This window comes from Hippoglossus stenolepis, chromosome 6, assembly GCF_022539355.2.
Source record: "Hippoglossus stenolepis isolate QCI-W04-F060 chromosome 6, HSTE1.2, whole genome shotgun sequence".
NCBI classification, from domain to species: Eukaryota; Metazoa; Chordata; class Actinopteri; order Pleuronectiformes; family Pleuronectidae; genus Hippoglossus; species Hippoglossus stenolepis.
In genome coordinates this window covers 9,740,993-9,760,758 of record NC_061488.1, presented here as the reverse complement: position 1 = coordinate 9,760,758, position 19,766 = coordinate 9,740,993, and the positions used below count along the sequence as shown (strand labels likewise).

The 19,766-nt window shown below is 41.9% G+C and overlaps 1 protein-coding gene across 2 annotated transcripts in view; it reads right to left on the bottom strand.

Moving 5' to 3' along the window:
• Nucleotides 1-19,766, bottom strand: part of slc2a4rg (SLC2A4 regulator) — a 34,811-nt gene that overhangs the window by 2,053 nt on the left and 12,992 nt on the right. The window contains exons 3-7 of one of the 2 annotated variants that reach the window (XM_035159987.2): nt 9,885-9,985; nt 6,868-7,106; nt 3,843-3,943; nt 1,524-1,797; nt 400-540 (exon numbers count right to left, since the gene is read on the bottom strand). In XM_035159987.2, the coding sequence (XP_035015878.1) occupies nt 400-540; nt 1,524-1,797; nt 3,843-3,943; nt 6,868-7,106; nt 9,885-9,985 (856 nt within the window). The remainder of the gene's footprint in view (nt 1-399; nt 541-1,523; nt 1,798-3,842; nt 3,944-6,867; nt 7,107-9,884; nt 9,986-19,766) is intronic. The other variant, XM_035159988.2, reaches the window with a different exon arrangement.

Here is a 19,766-nt window from a genome sequence, read left to right as displayed (position 1 = left end):
TCCGATTCATGGACGTGCTGCCCTCAATGGTTTGCAACAGGCACGGAGGATTTTACGATGCAACATTTAAAGCTTGTTTTTGACACATATGCATTTTGTTTTTGACTTTCACTACTTATATGCATAGCACTGAGACAGCACATCAAGTATCAACGATTCAAATGTTGCATTACCTTGCATGCACTTCAGATTTTATTTAAATGGCAGTAAATTGCATCTTTGGATGAATTCTGCAATGTGCCGACAGAATGATGCTGTTCTATATAAAAAAGATGATGGTACAGTCAAGCAGGGGGTGAAAAACCAGAGCGACAAACAGCTTAAATGGCCACAAGTTGAGAAACAGCGGGAGCGTAGTTAAGATTCAGATAAAAAGGCGTGAGACAAAGCCTCACTCACCGGGGTGCCTTTGAAAATGACAGGAGGGGACTGCCACGACACACTGATGCCATTCCCAATCCCAGTTCCAGGCCGGGTCCCATTACCACTGTCTAACCCTGCCAGCTCGGGACCCACTGGGATACTCACTGGAGCAGTGGCCTGGAACATGGTCACCCCACCACAGCCAGGAGAGGACGTGACAGAAACAAGGACGGACAGGAAACGTGCAGAATGAAACAGACAGAAAGAGGGCACAGAAAACAGAGATCACATAATTAGCGTGGGAGCGTATATTTCTCCACTTTTTAAACTAAAAACGTGCCTTCATATCAACACTGATCATGAATCAAGATCAAAGTTGTCTTTTCTTTTTTTTTCTGTTCTGTATTTTGCACAAACTGACAATTTTAGACTTTTTACAATAATAGTTCAAGAATCCTGGCAGGTTCTGTACAATACAGCACAAAACAGTTTCTATGTCAACATGAACAATAGCAGAGAAAACACGGTAAGCAGTGTTGAATAGAGGAGCATGAGTATAAGCAATCCAGAGAAAATGAAACATGAGAAGCTGTTGCACTGCATATGCATTGACGTAAGCGTACTTTTACATGCGTTTGGTGTTGTCATGGCAACTAAAACTTCAATACAACCTTGGACCGCTGCGCAGGACTGAATTCAATATTGAATATTTTAAAGATTTATACTTCCAGCTGAAAGCATTTCAATTTTTTTACCTCCAAGGATGTAAAAGTAAGCAACACACATGAATTGGTAACTGTTAGAAGAGCAGAAAGTAAAATGAAGAGGACGAGCAAAGGAAGAGGAAGGAGGCACGGATAACCAGACCTGCACAGCAGTTCACATTAAGTGTTTCCAGCAGGAATTTAAGCAGATTTAAGCCACATGACTACAAGTTTTCAGGCTTAAAAATTTCTAGACTTAATTCTTCATGTAAAAATAAGATTATTGCTTTTATTGCTACACTGATGTCAAAATTAGACAAAACTGAAAATGTGTGGCTTGGTAACGTATATGGACTGCTTCCTGTTTTGTCTTGTTTTAAATTGTAGGCGGATTTTTTAGAAATTAAATTTATTAGGTGTGTGTGTCTATGAAGTGTCTGACTGGTGGTGCATTACCTGGTAGGCGTGGTCAGTGCGGATGTGGCAGAGCGTGGAGGGAGCTGATTGGCTGAGCAGTGTTGGGACGTGGCTCTGCGAACCATACATGTTGATGTGTTCGGAGTGAGGGACATCGGTGAGCGGTGGCGGGAAGACGGGCGGAGGACCGGCCGTGGTGGGCGAGGTGGGCGTGAGGCTGGACAGGCCCTCTGTCAGGCTGTCCATGTTGACCTCGATCTCTGAGTAGTAGAAGTCCTCCTCTCCGTCGCTGTAGTCGGAGTCGCAGTTTCGCCTGCAGGGGAGAAACAGCAACAACTAAAAATCTTGACTCCCCAAATTTAAGATGGTTTAATTTAAATTCTATCTTAGAGGTGATAATAAACCACATGGGGCCTCTTGAAGTTTGGGTCAAGGAACACATGGCCGGTTCAAACTATGACGCTCTCTTCTTGTACTTGTACTTGCTAATTGCTCTGACCACAGTATTTTTATTGGTGCATTCACTTGAAGACTCCCGCTATAAACACTTAGACATTGTTTTTCCCTTATATTCTAAGATCTATAAGTATGGATACCATAAAATGAGAAGCACTTACTTTCCTGTATGTATCTGAAATAATTACCTTCACTTCTATCTGATTCATTAATTTGGTGGCACAGGTCCATGATCTCAAATAGATGATCCTCTGAGGTGCATTAGCCTAAAGACTGTTGCCTGTGCAGGAGGTGGGTTGATGACTAAAGTCTGTGATATATTACCACTGCTATCTAGCCCAATATTTTCATCTGACGTTAGTCTGGATATTAAGTAGGAAACAGTTCTGTAAAATACTAAAGAATATTTATTCCACTTCACAATATTTCCGGTGTTTAATATTTATTTATGGATGGCTTGAATATAAGTTCAGTGTTTGGGATCCACTTTGAAAAATGGTTCTAGATTTGTTTTTATTTTAGAAAGAAAACTTGGGTTTGTCATAAATAAATAACTTTTCCCAGAGCAACTGATAAAGCTTCCTTTATACCAAAGAATTTGCACACTTTGCACATGTGTATTTTATAATAAACTGTGAACATAAAGAGAGGTAGAGCATAATGAACGGATTCTTAAAAAAAAAAAAAACTTTGAATGGGGTCATGGGGTCATGGGATCATGGTGCTCATGAAAGACGCCCATGCAGACGTTCCGTTTTACTTAAGCACTACTGACCACTTTGTAAACCACAGCCACAACATTAAACCCAGTTACCATCATTACAGTACATTAACACTACAATAAACCCAGTTACTGGTTTTAATGCTGTGGCTGACTGATGGAGGCACAGCTGTCTGAACACACAGCTGTCTGTTATGTAACAGAAGAGGCTGGAAAGGAGTTACTCTTCCTAACAGCAGGGGGCAGTGTTAAGCCAGTGTGCTGCAGCGCTCCTCAGACACACAGGCTGCTGATGAAATGACAACAACTGTGAGGGTAATTTCTGTGGACGCTTCTGTCTTCAAAAACTGTTTAGTGTTTAACTAATCACAGAAAGACACTAGGTCTCTCTCTCTGTCTGCATATAGTAATATATGAGCATAAATTATCATAATTTCAATCCATTTAAAAACTTCCTGACAATAACAAACTCAGTTATTGCTGCTTCATATTTCACTGGGTGACATATGTAATAATTTATTATAGTGCAGCCCTGGGTAAAAGCAGGAAATGGTAACTAGAGCTGTGTTGATAAAACCCTCACAGTGTAACTTCATATATGAAAAAATGTGCACGTGTTTTCACTGGTAACACACAACCTCACACGTCATGCATGAAGACAGCTAGTTGGACGGCATCCAAGCTGTGACAAGTCAGATGTGTGTCCCTTCTCTTGTTGTACCACACAATCTGCATCACAGTTTGACACTGTTACTCTAAGGCTCTGGATGAAGGATTACTTCACTTCACACCTTCACAGTGAATGTCTTTAATAAAGTGGAATAAACAAGCCTGCAGTTCTATAAAGTTAATATCAGGGTCCACATTAATTCTTAATATGATGTATGATTACTTAAAAAAAAAAACTTTTAAATAATGACAAAACGAAGATGATCAATGAGGCTCATGAGTCGCAATATCATAATCACACTGCCTGGGGGTGGTGCGCGTGTGTAGGTGTGTGTTTGTGTGTGAGTAAGAGTTTAGCTCAAACAACAACTGTGGCTAAAACTATTCTAAATCCAACATCTGCTTTTTAAAACCTTTATGGCAAACTGATAAGATCCCTGCATATGGGACTGTTGATATCCAGGACACACTAACGGTGTTGTTTGATTTTCTCTTGATGACGGGCTACTCACCCCAGGTGGACGGTGCGGATGTGTCGCTGGATCCCTGAGGAAGTGCTGAGGACCTTTTCACAGTTCTTCCACACGCACTTGAACATCACCTTCATGGAGTTCTGAAAGACAAAATTCAAACAAACGAATAAATACATTAGACAGTAACTGATGTCGACGTCTCAATCTGTGCATTTATGCTACAACATCTGTCTTTGGTTTTGCTCTTGGGATTTGAACGTTTTCCTCTTGACAAAGATCGGTTTCCTCCTCGGACGAGTATTTTAAGGGAAACAGAGATTTACGCAGTGTGTGTTCTCATGTTCCTCTGTGTGGATCTGACTGGCAGACTGAATAGAAATGCCTTCGTGGGGGATTGAGTGCCACTCTACATGGGGCCAAACACTACACCTCATTAGAAAGCTAATAGAGCAGCAAGTCTATAAAAATAGAAACCAGATATGTGACAAGTTCAGACACATACAGCGCGAAAGAGGAAGAGAGATAGATAAAAAAAAAGACAGAGACAGAAAGGCGACAATAAAACGGCACCTTCCTCTGTCTACCTCACAGTACTTTCATGTTCACTAGCAGAATGATGAGCTAAATAAAAGCACTGTTTCGACCTCCTGCTGCTGTCTGTGCAGGCTGTGGGATGAGGTGATGACCTGTTGTACCAGAACTAGGTGTTAGATGCAGCCTGAGGGTGTCACCTTAATGTTTACAACAACATACATGTAAACACAGACACACAAGCACGTCTGTGACCTCTTTTGAACCTCCGATCAATATGGGGAATCATTCGGAAATGCTTGTCCTGTCTGATCTTCCTGAAATCTTTCACACCAAAAAAACGAGCATAACCGTCCATGCATTAGAAGCAAGTCGCAATGAGATAGATGGAGAGAGTGGGTGTTCTTGTTTCAATTCATTTTCATATCCTCATATTGGGGGCTGGCAGCTGTCCCGTGAGCAGGCAGGGACCTGCATCACTGCTAATGAAAGGCAGTAGGTGTGTACTCTCATTACCTTTCAACAGCCTGCGGAGAAGGAAGGGCAAGAAACGGGAGGGAGAGAGAGAGCAGGAGAGATAGAAAGAGGAAAATAGATCAAGACAAGTCGGAGGTGAACAGGTTTTTTTAATCAATGGCTGTTTGTTCGCTTACGCTACTAATAATCTGAACTTTTTTTAACTATTGACAATCACTGCCTTTCACTGAATGTGACACCAGCATGCTGTTAAACTACCTGAGTGGTGCTGGCCGCTCTCTGTCACACTGTTTGAAACAACCTTTCTAATACAAATTACACAGAAAAAGCCAGTCGTTAATCCCACAAACAATCACAAATCACTTAATTCCCTAAGCGTTTTTCTTGCATTTTAACACTGTTACAGTAAGACTGGTGATTGCAGTGTTTAATAATCCTCTTAACTCGCTGCCAGCACAAATTCAAACAGTCTACAATTCAAGGGGCAGCTGCTCAGAGAAGTTTGAGACCTCTGGGGTTGGTGTCAGATACATTGCAACACAAGAGAGAGAGAGTACGCTCACATTTGAGCTGTTTTTCAACACAACCCATGTGTCTCTATTCCTCCCAGTGTCATCCCACTACTTCATTTCCTGTCTGCTTATCTATGCTACAGCATAGGTCTCTGGCAGCATCGTCCTTGGAGTCTTTGTGGTTTCATATATTCGGCGGCTCAATAATCTTCACTGCTGCCCCTCTCCAGGGAGGCTGAATTGCAAACTCCCACAAACTGTGCAGTATATGAGTATCTCCTCTGTCACCATATGGCTGGAGGGAAATATTGAGATTCATTTTACCTCCCGTTACTAACTTGAGCATCAATTCTTCTCTCCTCTGACTGTCCTCGTTTTCATACATCCCATGAACCCTTTCATACTTCCTGCAGAACATCCCTCCCCCGTCTGCCTCCTCTCCTTCATTCTTACTTAACCTTCCCACCCGAAAGGGCTGAGAGGGAAAGAGAAAGCTTCTTAACACTGAAACGTTTTCAAAAAGAGAGAGGGGGAGGATTGAACGACACAGAACATAATACATCACCCACACAAGCAGAGAGAGAGACGAGCCGTACGTCAGAGGCTTGTAAAACTGAATGGTGCTTACATATTCCCAATGTTTCTGGTGCTTCTCTGCAAATTCTGCCCCTGCTACTACAAATGCTCTACTGCTAATTAAAGTGACAGAAGCAAATCAGAGTTATTTCTCTGCAATTGTGGACGAGTATTACGTCACATTATGACACATGTTCGTACGTGAGGTTAAAAGTGGAGTTAATGACATCTAGGGCTGCCATGCTAACCGCAAAACCACAAAGAAACTGTGAGAGCGACTGTGACAGCGACTGTGGAGGCTTTAAGCTAAAATGCACAATAAAAGTCTTTCAGCTTTCACTGTCAAATCTTTAACCAAAACTATGAAAAATGCAGCCACATCAATCAAAAATCTAATAATGCCTACAGATAACCTTGGAAGACTCAATCTGTCACAACTAGAAAGTTTCTATTCAATCATCAATTCAGTCAAAAAGATTTCAACATTTTCTTCAATTTCTCAGAAAATAAAACATGGATCTTTATGAGATATTTATGAGTGAACAGATATTTATGAGTGTGGGCATTGAAAATACAAATTCAAATCTGGATCTAGTGAATTTAAATGTGGTTTCATGAGGGGACTGTTTGTGCTCTACTGAGGGGCCATTCCAGTTGTACTTCACATGGGCAATTACACAGGTGTTACATTGCTTTGTACCTCACTGCTGACAATACTCACAAAGAATAAGCGTGTAAGTGAAAAGTACTGCATTACCTATGTTGCATTCACAGAACGTTCAAGTGACATAATACGAAATGCGGCCTGGGAAACATTTTTTTTAGATGAGCTTCCCATGGGATATGACAAATATATGGAAAAAACCTCACTGAATATACATATGAAGCTATTTACAAAATGAAGTTCACTGTTACAAGCTGCAACATAGGACAAGACATGAACTTCACGTCACATCACCCATCTTTACCTTTCGCTTCCGAGGTATGGGGTCCTCAAACATGAAGTGCGTGCTCTCTGTGTTATCCTCATTGACATCATCACCCTGGGACGAGAGCAGGAAGTTCTTGGTGTTATCGTTGGAGAGAGGAGGGGACGGTGTGGAGGGCACCGATTGGTCGCTGGTATCCCAGCTCCAGTTGCCGCTGGTCGAACTGCTGTAGCTAGCTGATAGCACCTCTTTCCAAGCCCTGCTGGCTGGCTCTGGGACTGCAGGTTAAAGAGAGCACACATTTAACTTCAGATCAACAGCGAAAAAGCTCTACTGCCCTACTTTGAAAGGCCTGAAATAAAAACTGGCCAAAAAAATGTACATCAGAAATGGACATTAAAATCTCTGAGAAGTCCTGAGCTATGACAGCAGGTTTAATATTTACATTCAAATATATTTCATATATTACATATAGTAAATACAGCCACGACATTTTTCATCAAGCTTAGCTGAGCTCAACTGATTAAACCCAACACAGCTTTAATTTCCCCAACAAGGTTTGTAATCTACTATTTCTAGTCTTGGCCCACAAACCCTTTATAAACACTTTGGCTTGTCAACAAATACAATAATGCTTAATCTATATAGCTTAATAATTACACTGTAGTAAAACATGGTAAAAATCCAAACGTACACTTTGACATACTAATCCCCATTGGATTAAGTTATACCAAACCATAACTATCCTATATTAATGTAAGGAGACCAATCCCAGCTCAAATGAATATGTAGCATAGATCACTTGTGTAGGATTACTGCACTCAGGGCTTAATGCAATGAAAATGTGGTGTTTTAAATGTGGTTGAAGTGGGGGTTGAAACTTGGTCCACCAGCCCACTGAAGCAGCAGCCCACCAGGGTTTGCCTGGTAGTCCCTATGGCTAACTGATGGTGGTGGTTGTCTGTGCAAAAATGTTCCTGGGACTTGAAGTTCAAGGAACTTTTGGTCAAAGCCAACTTAAGATGCTAAAAACCGTACTACAGGCTACAAATGTGAATCCTCACATTAACTTGAAGGGTGGTAATAAGTAAAATCTCTTGGTCCTGTCCTCAGTCAGAAACTGGAGTCTCAATTTTGTCCCCAGTCCAAGCATAACTTTCAAAGACCAGTGTTTCGCCCCGCCCCCCCAACGGCCCCCCCCTGGAAGGTCAAGTTAATTTTTTTTTTTTTTTTAATATAGCGCCAGATCTCAACATAAGTCATTTAAGGTTACCTTTCCTATAAAACAGGTCTATAGCTTGCTCTTTTATTAAACAAACTAAATGGCCTTATGTTATTTATCTTATTTACACGACGGCATGTCATTTCTGTCTCTACATGGTCGCGCGTTTAGATTTCTCCTCTGCTCTCTGTATCACACACAGGTGAGCATGAACATCACGATTCCTTGAAGTTTTTGTGTCCGTGTCCGCCGCCCCCCCCCGGCCACCACCGCCCCCCAAAGCTGTAAACCTAGGGGAAACACTGAAGAATGTTCCAACATCGACCATGAGGCATGTTAGGTTAACTGTTGTTGAATGATTGTGGCAATGACAATAGTGTCATGTGCTTTATAGTGCTGACCCACAGCATAAACATTTTCCATATACTTATTTTTGAGAACTTTAAGTCATGTGTCCCACTTCACAGAGCGACTATAGCGCTATAGTAAACCATGTGTCACACCAATAAGGGAAACAAATCACAGCATGAAAAGATCTATTTCAGTTCCTAAAATAGACAGAATGGGGAAATTGTGAATTACCAAGAAAAACAAGTTTAAATCACGATCATAAAAAGCATTATAAGAGAGGCGTGGAGTGAGTGGTGTTAAGAGTTGAGACGCACAATGGAACATACAGATATTTTTATGACCAAACTGTGATGAATCAAAGACGTCAACCTGCATTCCCACTGTGCAACACTGCGTATTAAATAAATCTTTCATCAAGCTTAGCTCCTCCCAAACCCTCGGCATCTTCAAACAAGTCTGGAAGATGAATTATACAATAAAAACTTATAGAGCTATAGATTTATTACATCCACAGAGGAGGTGGTTTTCATCCCTGTCCGTTTGTTTGCATGTTTGTTCGTCAGCAGGATTACGCAAAAACAACCCAACTTATTTCCACGAAACTTGGAGTAGGAATGGGACATGGACTAAGAAAGAACCCATTCAATTTTGGGGTGGATCCAGGCTATTTAAACTCTCTTTAGCGTTGCAAGATAGGGCTTTTGTTTTTTTTACATTTTCACATATTTCCAAGGGAATACTTCATGGATCTTGATGAAAAAAAATCTGGCAGATTAAAGTGACTGATATCTATGAGTGAGTGCACTTTGGTGCTGCTCGATTGAATTTAAGGAGACTGTTGGGCCTTAGTGGAGGTATGTGCTCTACTGAGTGCCATTCTAGTTTCATTTGTTTATACTTGATCCCACTTGGTACCGCCATTTCTATCAGGATGCCTCTGGGCCTTTGGGATATGAAGTACAACATGTTGCTTTACTGAGAGCAAAACAATAGATTTGATTTAATGCTGGGCTTAAAACTATTTAACACTGACAGGACTTTGACCATCTGGTGTGGTTGGCATGGTGATGGCAACCGCAGCAAGACTTGAAACAGCAAAAGGAACCATAGTGATAAAGTCAGGGCTGAACAGTTGGCACCAAGTACTGGGCTTGGGTAAACAAGCATGCGTACAAAGATAAGGGAGCAGGGCTAAAAAATAGTAAAACTACCTTTCCATTGGAAGGATACAGATTAACAATAAGGTTAAAGCAGGTGAACAACTCAGCAGCTCAGTATGTGCGAAGCTAAGCTAACATCAAGTGATTTAAGATGAGTATTTCTTCCCACTGTCCCCTGCTTCACCTTAATGACACTGAGTAACCCCTGACATGATATGAAGTGAATGTCCTAGATTTGTTTAACTCGGTAGATGAGTCAGTATTTGATGGAGGAGCTTCTGCTGTGTGAGGTTACATGAAGCTGACACTGGGGGGGGTGTTACCTGTAGATGCAGAGGAAGGGTAGAGCACCAAAGGGGATGTGGACAGTGAGGTCAGGACGGTGGCAGCCATCACTTCCTTATCAGCGTGACCTGAGGGCTTCCTGCAAAACACACAAATATAGATTGACCAAACAGGAATAAACAGTCAGGTGTGGATTATCAGTGGGTCCTCTTGTCCCCAGTTCACCTCGAAGCCAGTTTAGTTATTATTTTTTTGTTTGGACAGTTTCTCAGAGTAATGGAAAATGTTTTAATAAGTGTTCTGTCCAAGCCAGGCCTTGTCCCTAGAGAAAAATTCAAATCTCTGTAGCCGCCCCAAAAATATCAAGAAATGTGATGTAGCAAACAAATCCAACAAGAGTAGTAGCCAGTGCACAGATACGTGATATAGCTGGGAAACTTACTATTCTTATGTCTGAGTATGTGCGTGTGCGTGTGTGTGTGTGTGTACAATGGAAAGCCTCCAGAGTAAAAAGGGTTTTGTGGTGTGTTTCTGCACAGCTTGAGCAACCTCGCTTCGAGAGGGAGAGAGATGCTTGTTCCTCCCTTCCTGCTCAGTGCACCCCATGCTGAGCTGAGTCCAGGCTCAGCCTAAACCTTATTTATACTGCCCACTTGAACTGGCAACAGACACTTACACACAATAATAATATACATGCACAGTAATGAGTATGCTTTGGCATCTGGCATTTTTATAAAAAATGTGACTGGGAACACCAGTAATTTTTGTGCCATCCTGTAATGAAGAACACGCTTCACCAGACGGCCAATCTATTCTATTTTGCACTTTGCACCTCTGTCCATGCTGCCCTTGAAAGTTAAATACAGTGGAAATTATCCAAGTCAGGGCCAAGAACACACACGCACGTACACACAGACAAGCAGAAAAAAGATTTAAGCACTTGTGTAAAATCCCGTTAAAAAAGAGAGCCATACAATGTGGTGAGCAACTATGCACTTTGTGTAATATACAGATCCAAACCCTGTAAACGGTTAAACGCACATACTAACACAAAGCAGACAGACACTCGTACACAGACGGAGATACACATGGTCTGCAGCTTTAAGAGGTCCTTGTCCCGCCCCCAGACTCCTCCACTACACAACCAGAGTAAACTGGTTTGAGGCGTTCTCTGAGCCAAGCCCTGAGCCCTGGCAGACATCCACTCCGAGTCTCCGTGCGCACACTCACACATACTCAACATTAAAAACTTCACTCTGGAGCCCACAAACACTTCAAAATATGCAAGCGTACGTGTACCTGCTCACACACACACACACAAACACATTAGAAGTGACTAGATTTAAAAAACTTTATATGACACAGAAAAAGTTCAGAGTGTCTCAGCTCCCACGCTGAGGAGAATGTGTTAGATGTGGGGCAAACAGTTTGCAGAGGAATGTACCAGATATGAAGGAATCTGAACGTCCTGCAGTGATGTTCACACAAGACACACTGGTGTTACTCTTCAGCGTCTCAAAACATGGGCTACGTGTGTGTGCGCGCGTGTGAGTCTGTGGTCGACATACTACTTATGTTGTGGGGATCCACATCTCTTTACACTGTCACATCACACAGACATACCATCCTTATGGGGACAAAAGGCAAGTACCCATCATGTAATTCATTAAATCATAAGATGAAGACATGTTTAAGGTTATAGTCCGTGTGTGTGTGTGTGTGTGTGTGTGTGAGTTCTGAATACAACGTTGCCAAAACAGCCAATTCTAAAACACCAACATAGAGAATATCACAGTATAAAAAGAATAACACAGAAGGGGAAAGGCAGTTAATGCACAACGCGCACAACACGAACACGCACATGCATAAACACACTCACAGTCTGGGAGAGAGATAAAGAGATAACAAGATTAGCCGTGTCCTGTTTCAGTCATTAGCTTTCTTTTCAGCACTGAACAGGGCCGACCAGGGACAAGCTCCTGATTTATGGACCCGTCTATTTTTTTAATAACATTTCTGTGCTGTTTTTCCTCATTCTGCCGCCAACATGGACGACGTGTTGTCAGCTACACAGAAATTATGCTTTTAATTCTACAAAACGCATGTTTGGAGTCCCAGTAAAGTCCCATTTGACCTGTGTGGAAAAGTGGTTTACTAATAGCGTATCACTTGCAGTCACGCATGTCTGTTTCTAGTGTGTGTATGTGTGACAGATTAGAAAAGAAAAACAAAACTATTAGTTGATTCCGGAGTTATCTCAAAGTTGAATATCCCTCACTCCCACACACACACACACACACACACACACACACACACACACACACACACACACACACACACACACACACACACACACACACACACACACACACACACACACACACACACACACACACACACACACACACACACACGACCCCATTAATACCCGCACACCCTCCCAACCCACTCTGGTTTCCTGACATTGAGCTTTTTCCTTCCTCTGCTTCCCGGCAGAACCTTGATACTCCACCACAGTTTCATTACATCTGGTGTGAGAGTGTGTGTGTGTGTGTGTGTGTGTGTGTGTGTGTGTGTGTGTGTGTGTGTGTGTGTGTGTGTGTGTGTGTGTGTGTGTTAAGCAATAAACAACGACAATGACATGTGAGACACTTTCTCAGAGGGCAATTCGCTGATTGACTCTTACTCAGGCTGACAGAGGTGGAGCTAATCCCATGTTGTCATTAGATTGATTTTCATATCAGTGTTTAAGTTAGGAGCAGATGGTTGCCATCTTCTGCCATCATAAAATCAGTTTGCCCAGATAATAGCCCTGCTATTCCTGTTCACTGCTCGCTCTAATGAGCAGACACTGTATATGTCACGATCCTGCCTCTCTGTGAAATAACTATGGAGCCATTAAACTTGGTGGGAGTGTAGGACAAGCTAAAGAGTGGCTGCACTGGCAAGGGAGTAAATCTGTCTGCTTCTTCCTATGTGAGGCTTTATTTTCGAGCAAGTTAAACTGGGGATGCCTTTATTTAGTGCCCAGAAAGAGGCGGCTGGAGAGGTCGCTGTCAACAAAAAGCTGGTGTGTGTGTTTGTGTGTTGGACGACAAGGGTGTTTTGGGGTTTCTTGGTTTTCAAGCGCCCAAATATGGATGTTTACAAGAACCTTTCAGTCCAACCACCTTACGTTTATGGCAAACAGTAAATCTAATGATGACATGATAAACATAACTCCTAAGCATCTCCTCCCACATATGCAGATGAATACGTGTAGGCACATACAGGCACTGTGTGGTAACAGGATTTTATTTATGTAGAGGAGTGACACCATTCATGCTCTGAGCTGTCAAATTTATATCCCCTGTCACTGATACAAATGTGCTTAATGAGACAGGTATTATATCAATCGGAACGTCTTAACCTCATTTTACTTCCCTTGTGTATGTGCGCGTGTGTGTGTGGTATGAACATTGTAGCATATTCTGGTTGGAGTATTTGGCAGTTAAATATTTCCGCTGTGATATGACCAAAATCTCACATCCCGATATAGGTAATTTCAAATTAAGTTGTTGATACTAACTACTTCCGTTATTGCTAATTTACTGTAAATTCCTTGAATAGTTGATATAAAATGACCAAGTGGAAAGGCCTATTTTATTCCATTTCAAATAATGCAACTCATAAACAAAACGTACTTTCTCATATTTGATTATTTTTGTCATTTTATCTTCTGCAAATTTCTGGAGCTAGCAAGTTAGCCTGTTAGCTGCAGTGAACTGGGGAACTGTATAGTTTGTTGAAAGACAGTCAGAAGTCACTAGTTTGTTAGTAATATCTCAGATTTAATGGCACCACTGACCGGTAATGGAAACTGCTAACTGCTAACTGCCAGCTGTCGTCCAATCACCTGTTGACTAGAAGCCTCAAGTTCACAGCAACTACACAACACTTTATTTATCAGGTAGAAGTCTTTTTAATTGGCCTATGCTCTACTGACCTCTCAGTGTTAATCGTAATGACAGATTTTTGTGTTATGGCTTTAAGACAGAGCCAAGTGGTTTGTAGCGATGATGCTGCTGAAATAAAACTTCTATTTATGAGTCTGAAAGTGTATGATTCTACTTTTTCCTATGGTCTCGTGTAGAAAAAGTCAATACAAACCATAATAGATATTGAATCTACAATCTACTTCGAACAATATCCAAAGATTGTGAGAGTATTGAATCGAGAGATAAACATATTATCCCAGCTCTATTAAATATGCATGCATAACCAAATACCCACTCTCACACGCGCACATATATAACACACACTTTCTCGCCTTCTTTCCCCCCTTTGCGTGTATTGGCCTTGACTAGGCCAAAAACCCTCCCCTCTGGCAGCAGCACAACACATGGGCCAACTTAAGTCAACAAGCCAGGCACACATGCGCACACACATACACACCCACACTGAGGGAGCGAGGGAGAGAGATGAGGAGCAACAACTGGCTCAGAGTGTAGAGAGGGAGAAAGTGTTGTGCGTGTGTGTCTGTATGTTGTGTGCTAATAAAGGTTAAGCGCTGTAAACCATCATTTATTCCTTGGTGCAGTAAATAAACAACGAGTCGAGACTCAGACTGAGCATTTTTGTGGGATGATTTTCACGACTCACTTTATTACTTGAATATGAAACACTTCCAACAGTGGATTAGATTTCCAAACAAGGTCCTGAGAGGAGACCCGGACTTTGACACTGAAAATGGTGATGTGATGCCACCGTGTTGGCCGTTTTTGCACCCCTCACACACCGACCCCACCCAGTACTATAGTGGGCTCTCTGCTGTTGTTGGGGAGGCAACGGGGCCTTACCTCTATATTTAACACAGCAACTCTGCTCAAGTTACCAGCACAGAAGAAATCCCATGGATCTGTCTGGTTTATAGCACCTATTACACACGGTACAAGCCCACTTAAGGTCGAGGCCAAGTGCCACAAATACATCAGTTTTGAGAGCCAACAAACCGGCCAGTCAGGCCACACACACACCGCAAAAACTCGACATGTTCATTTGCGGAGCACTGACCTTCATATACGGTGTATTTTTCATCTCTGTTTTCTGCCTAACCTAATGTAATCACTCTCCCTCGCTCCATGTGTATCCCACCTGTTTGGCAGAGCTCAGATTCAGTTTACCAGAACATGACTCCCCATGCCCCCCCACCCCCCTTTCTTACATTGCATCTTTTGCTTTGCGTGGAAGAGCAGACGATGAACATTTTAGAGAAACCTTCCTTCCTATTGATACAATGTGTGAATGTCTCATTATCAAATGTCAGATTTTAGTTTGATTATCACTTGAAGTCCGGTACAACACACTAAAGCTCTATCTTGTTACCAGAGGAAAAACAACTGTGCGTCGCACAGGCTGCTTAAAAGAAGAGTTTTAGAAGGTCAAGAGAAAAAGAGGAAGGCAGGGTGGAAGGGACTGGCCATTATCAGTGGATTTCATTGTTTTGAGTTGGCTGACCACAAAGCTTATCCATTTTTCACCAGGATGATTCAAAGCTGTGCAGAGTTTAATATGGTGGGTCTTGTTTTCACTCGGGATGTACACCGCCAACAATACTCTCTGCCCCCCCCCCCCGAGCCCTGGTGGTGGTCACTTTAAATAGCACTTATCCTTCCAATATGTGATCAACGTGATCCCCAAAACAGGCACCGGGTGTATTTGTGTCTCTGTATGAACTGTATGCATTTGCAAGTGTGCCGACTTCTTGATATCCAAGGCAGCTGTGTATGCCTCAGACTGGCATGAAGACTGGTGTGTGACCTTGGCAATTAAGGAGTCGAAAAACGCTGTCACGCAGACACATAAATAAAACCAACTTTCAAACATGGCTTATCGAGATAGGATACACAGTGACACCCGCTGAAGTTTCCGTGCTGCTTTTCTCTCCGCTGTTTCTCGCTTTATCTCTCTTGAACACAAACAAATGCAAAAGCACACGGCAGCAGAGATACACACATCAAACATAAGGGTTATGTTTTTAGTCATGAGGCAGACGTCTTCCTTAGGGGAAGCTTTTTTTTGTCAATTCATCTCTAAAAACATATGTTCTCATTCTCATCTGAGAGAACGAGAGGGAGGCTGACAGAGAGAGAGAGATGGAAACCACAAAACCACACGAGAATTGTTAGCCATACATTTTTCTGTCACGTGTCCTGATATGCATCTCTCTTTAATTTATCCTGTGGGTCTGTTCAAGGCTCAAAGCAAACAGATTGGCTCGAAAAAGGAACTGGGACTATGCCCTGGCAAGTGCGTTGTCCTAAAGCATGCAAAATCATAGATGAAGATGTAGATGAAGGCTTTAAAACTTGAATTATTGGTGCACACGGATAAAGTGAAGTGCGGACGATGGTATGATGTAATCAAACGGTTTCCTCCTGCATAATGAGGTAAAGTTGTGACAACTGAGGCTATTAAAACTGACCAGGCTGGTGTTGATGGTCGTCTGTCTGCTGTGTGCCCCCCCGACAGCTGCCCCATCCACACCCACTATTAATAGAACACCCACCACTCTTCGTCCAAATATCCCTCAGTCGTTGCTCATCATCACGCCTCGACTCCACAGTATTATGTAACATCCTCGGTCCCTCTCTCAGCCAAGAGACGCATAGTCAAGACTAGCAGTAAACAGTCTAGCCCCTGACCTAATACGAGGCTTCACACCCCCACCCATTTTTCAGCTATGATCCTCTCCTTCTGTCGTGATCACTCTCTCGACTCTTGCTCAGTTTTTTCCTACGATCTCTTTGTACAACACAGCAGATTTTGTAAATGCGCAATTAATATGAATTTAAATATAAACCTGTGGTTAAGCATTAGGCTGTGTTGTTGCAGTGTGTGAATGCATGTGTGTGTGTGTGTGTGTGCAGTCTATAACCGTGTTGCCCATTGCCAAACTCCCCGGGCTCTGAACCCCTTGGAGAGGCAGAGGCTGTTAGGCAGGAGCCGTGTCTCTTAAACGTGGGCTGAGAGAGTAATGGCTATTCAGTCCTGGGACAAACGGCTCTCTCTTTCTCTCTCTTGATCCTCGAATGCAATCTGTCGCCTTAGGGCCAAACACAAACAACGGATTGCTTTGTTCTGGGAAAATAATAATGGACAGGATAGACGGAGCAAGCAGCCGAGGTGTCTGACCTACATGTCATAAACTATACAGACACAATAATATAAACACATATTTAACTTTAACGGCAAACTGACAAGTCAACTGTCAGTGAACGGTCGTTTATTCTGCGTGAAGTAACCTGTATCAACATCTCGCATCTAGATCAGAGCCGTGCTTGTAGCGCATGTTCCACACAGAGAAAAATGTTGACACAGCACAAGCAATTAACAGGCTGACGACAGAGAGGATCCTGACGCACTACTCGACATGCATGCCCTGCCCACAACACGTGGAAACAGCTGAACGTGGTGAAATTGTGGGTCATTACATCTGTAGTATGAGCCGCACACTGCATGTCAGACCAGTGCTGGAAAAAACACCGGTTGAACATTAGTTTGGCACCTTTGCTTGACTTTACCCGACAAATGATAAGTTACATAATGTTCTATTAAGTATAACATACTGCTGCTAAATGTAACACCATCAAAGAGATGACAATGTGTGGAGAAAAGAATCTGAGCATAGTTTTACATTACACAACTCCACTGATGCTTTGGGTCTATGGGCAAACTAACTAACAGCTACAGGTAACTCACTTTATTACCCCCATGTCACCTCAGGCCAAACAAAAAGATTAACTTGTAGCTATAGCAACTTCCCCCGCAACTTCTCTCAGTCCCTCCTATAACAATGCTGTTGCTAAGGGAGAGCAGGGCAGTTTCTCTTGCGGCCTTAAGTGTTTTTTTCCCCGTCTTCTACCAAGGGAGACAACAAAGATAGACTCGTCTGCCTGAAAAAAAAAATGCCTCCTTATCAAAAGTCGTTTTTCAGTTTCGTTTTTCATTATATTTTCTCAAGGTTTTGATTCTCCAGAAACAAGACGTGTGTTATCCACTGAGCCTCCGAAAAAGAAACTGCCTGTTCATTGTGTGAATGTTAAGAGAAACCAGATCATGTTGTTAAGAGAAACCAGATCAAATCACAGCAGGAAAAGTTAAATCTACATATAGTTAACTATTCCTGTTTCCATCTGACTTTGACAAAAAAAAAAGAATTCAGATGATGTAACAACCCAGACTTTGATAAACAAGTAAAATAGCCAAGAAAAGAGGAAAATAAAACCCAAATTAAACAGAAAGAAACAAGTCTTGGAGCACAGATTAAAATGTTGGAGTGCCTCAAAGCAGTCCGTTCTCTTCAGCATTCTTAGTTTGTTCCTCATTCTTCTCCCCCTCTCGCCTGCTCTTGAGATTTGCCCTTCTGCCATCACAAGCCAGAGCAGGCCTTTGCCTGGTTTCCTGTGTTTTGCAAAAGCAGCCCATTGCTGTTCCAAAGCCACTCTGCTCTAGTAACTCCCATGAAGCCAAACATCTGCAGGGCAGCATCACACAGACAACGACTCCAGCCAGTAAAATAAACTGATCCATATCTTTTTTTTTCTAGAAAGAGAAAGGGACAGATTCGGAGTTCAGAAGAATGAGGTGCTGAAAGCATTGAAAGGTGTCGAAGAATTATTGCTGCAGATTTTGAGGGAGTGTGACTCCTCACCTGGAAGTAAATGCGACCCCTCCCCCAAAGAAAACAGTGTTTTGTTTATATGCATAACAGCCAGCACTTGTGTTTTTTCATAAGTCTGTGTGAATAATAATACATTTAAATTTGCGGGGGGACCTACAAATTAGACTACACAGATAGAGAGAGAGAGAGAGAGGCACTTTGCTGAACGCATATTATTACGCTGGTGTAAACTGAAATAAATAGCCATTCAGACATGTAAAGCAACTCAACTGAACAAATTAATACATTTACCTTATCAAACACTCAAAGCCAGTATGTGCTTCTTCTTGGACACAAATGTGAACAACAATAACAACACAGTATTAGTAACGGTTTAAGCAAATTAATAGTTAGATTTTCAGCCGTGACCGAGTCTGATTCATTAAGCGAATAAAGCAGCTCCCACTATCACTTCAAATTAACTGTTTGTTGCCTCAGCTGCTTTGTCACAAGCTATTAACAGAAAGAGATTTGTCCACCAAGCACCCGAGTGTCTCAAAGGTCTGACGCACTTATCATGCACCGACAACATCTCAAATTTGAATTTTTTATGGTTTATATCATAGCATTTTAAACACACATTTGCATTTAACAACGGCTCAAACACATTTGATCTACAAAATGCAACTAGAGTAGCACTCAGGAAAGTGCAGACCTCTGCCAAGGCCAAACAGTCCCCTTAATAAAACCACATTCAAATTCACCAGATCCAGATTTGGAGCTGGGCCATATTACACACACTCATAAATATGAGTCCCCTAAATATGTCAGATCTTTTTTTATCAAGATCCATGAATTATTCTCAGAGAAATTTTCAATCTCACAAAAAAAAAAATCCTAGATCCCCCGATTCAGATGCTAACCGAAATTCTTTCCTGACCCATGCCACATCCTTCCACCAAGTTTTATGATAAACCACTTAGTACATTTTGGCCTAATCCTGCTAAATAACAAACAAACAAACGCAAATGAAAACATAACCACTTTGGCATAGGTAATAAATATATATATTTACAGGCCATAAGTATTGAAAGAATATGACAAATAAATAATAATTTTTCAACTGACCCCAGGTGAAAAACAGACCTGTGCTTATCATTTACAACACTAGAAAATATTCATAATATACATGTTGCCTAGTATCTGTGTGATAGAGAAGCTGTTTTTACATTTTAATGGTGGGAGTGAGTGTGCTTTTAATTTCCTGGTGTGGCCCCTA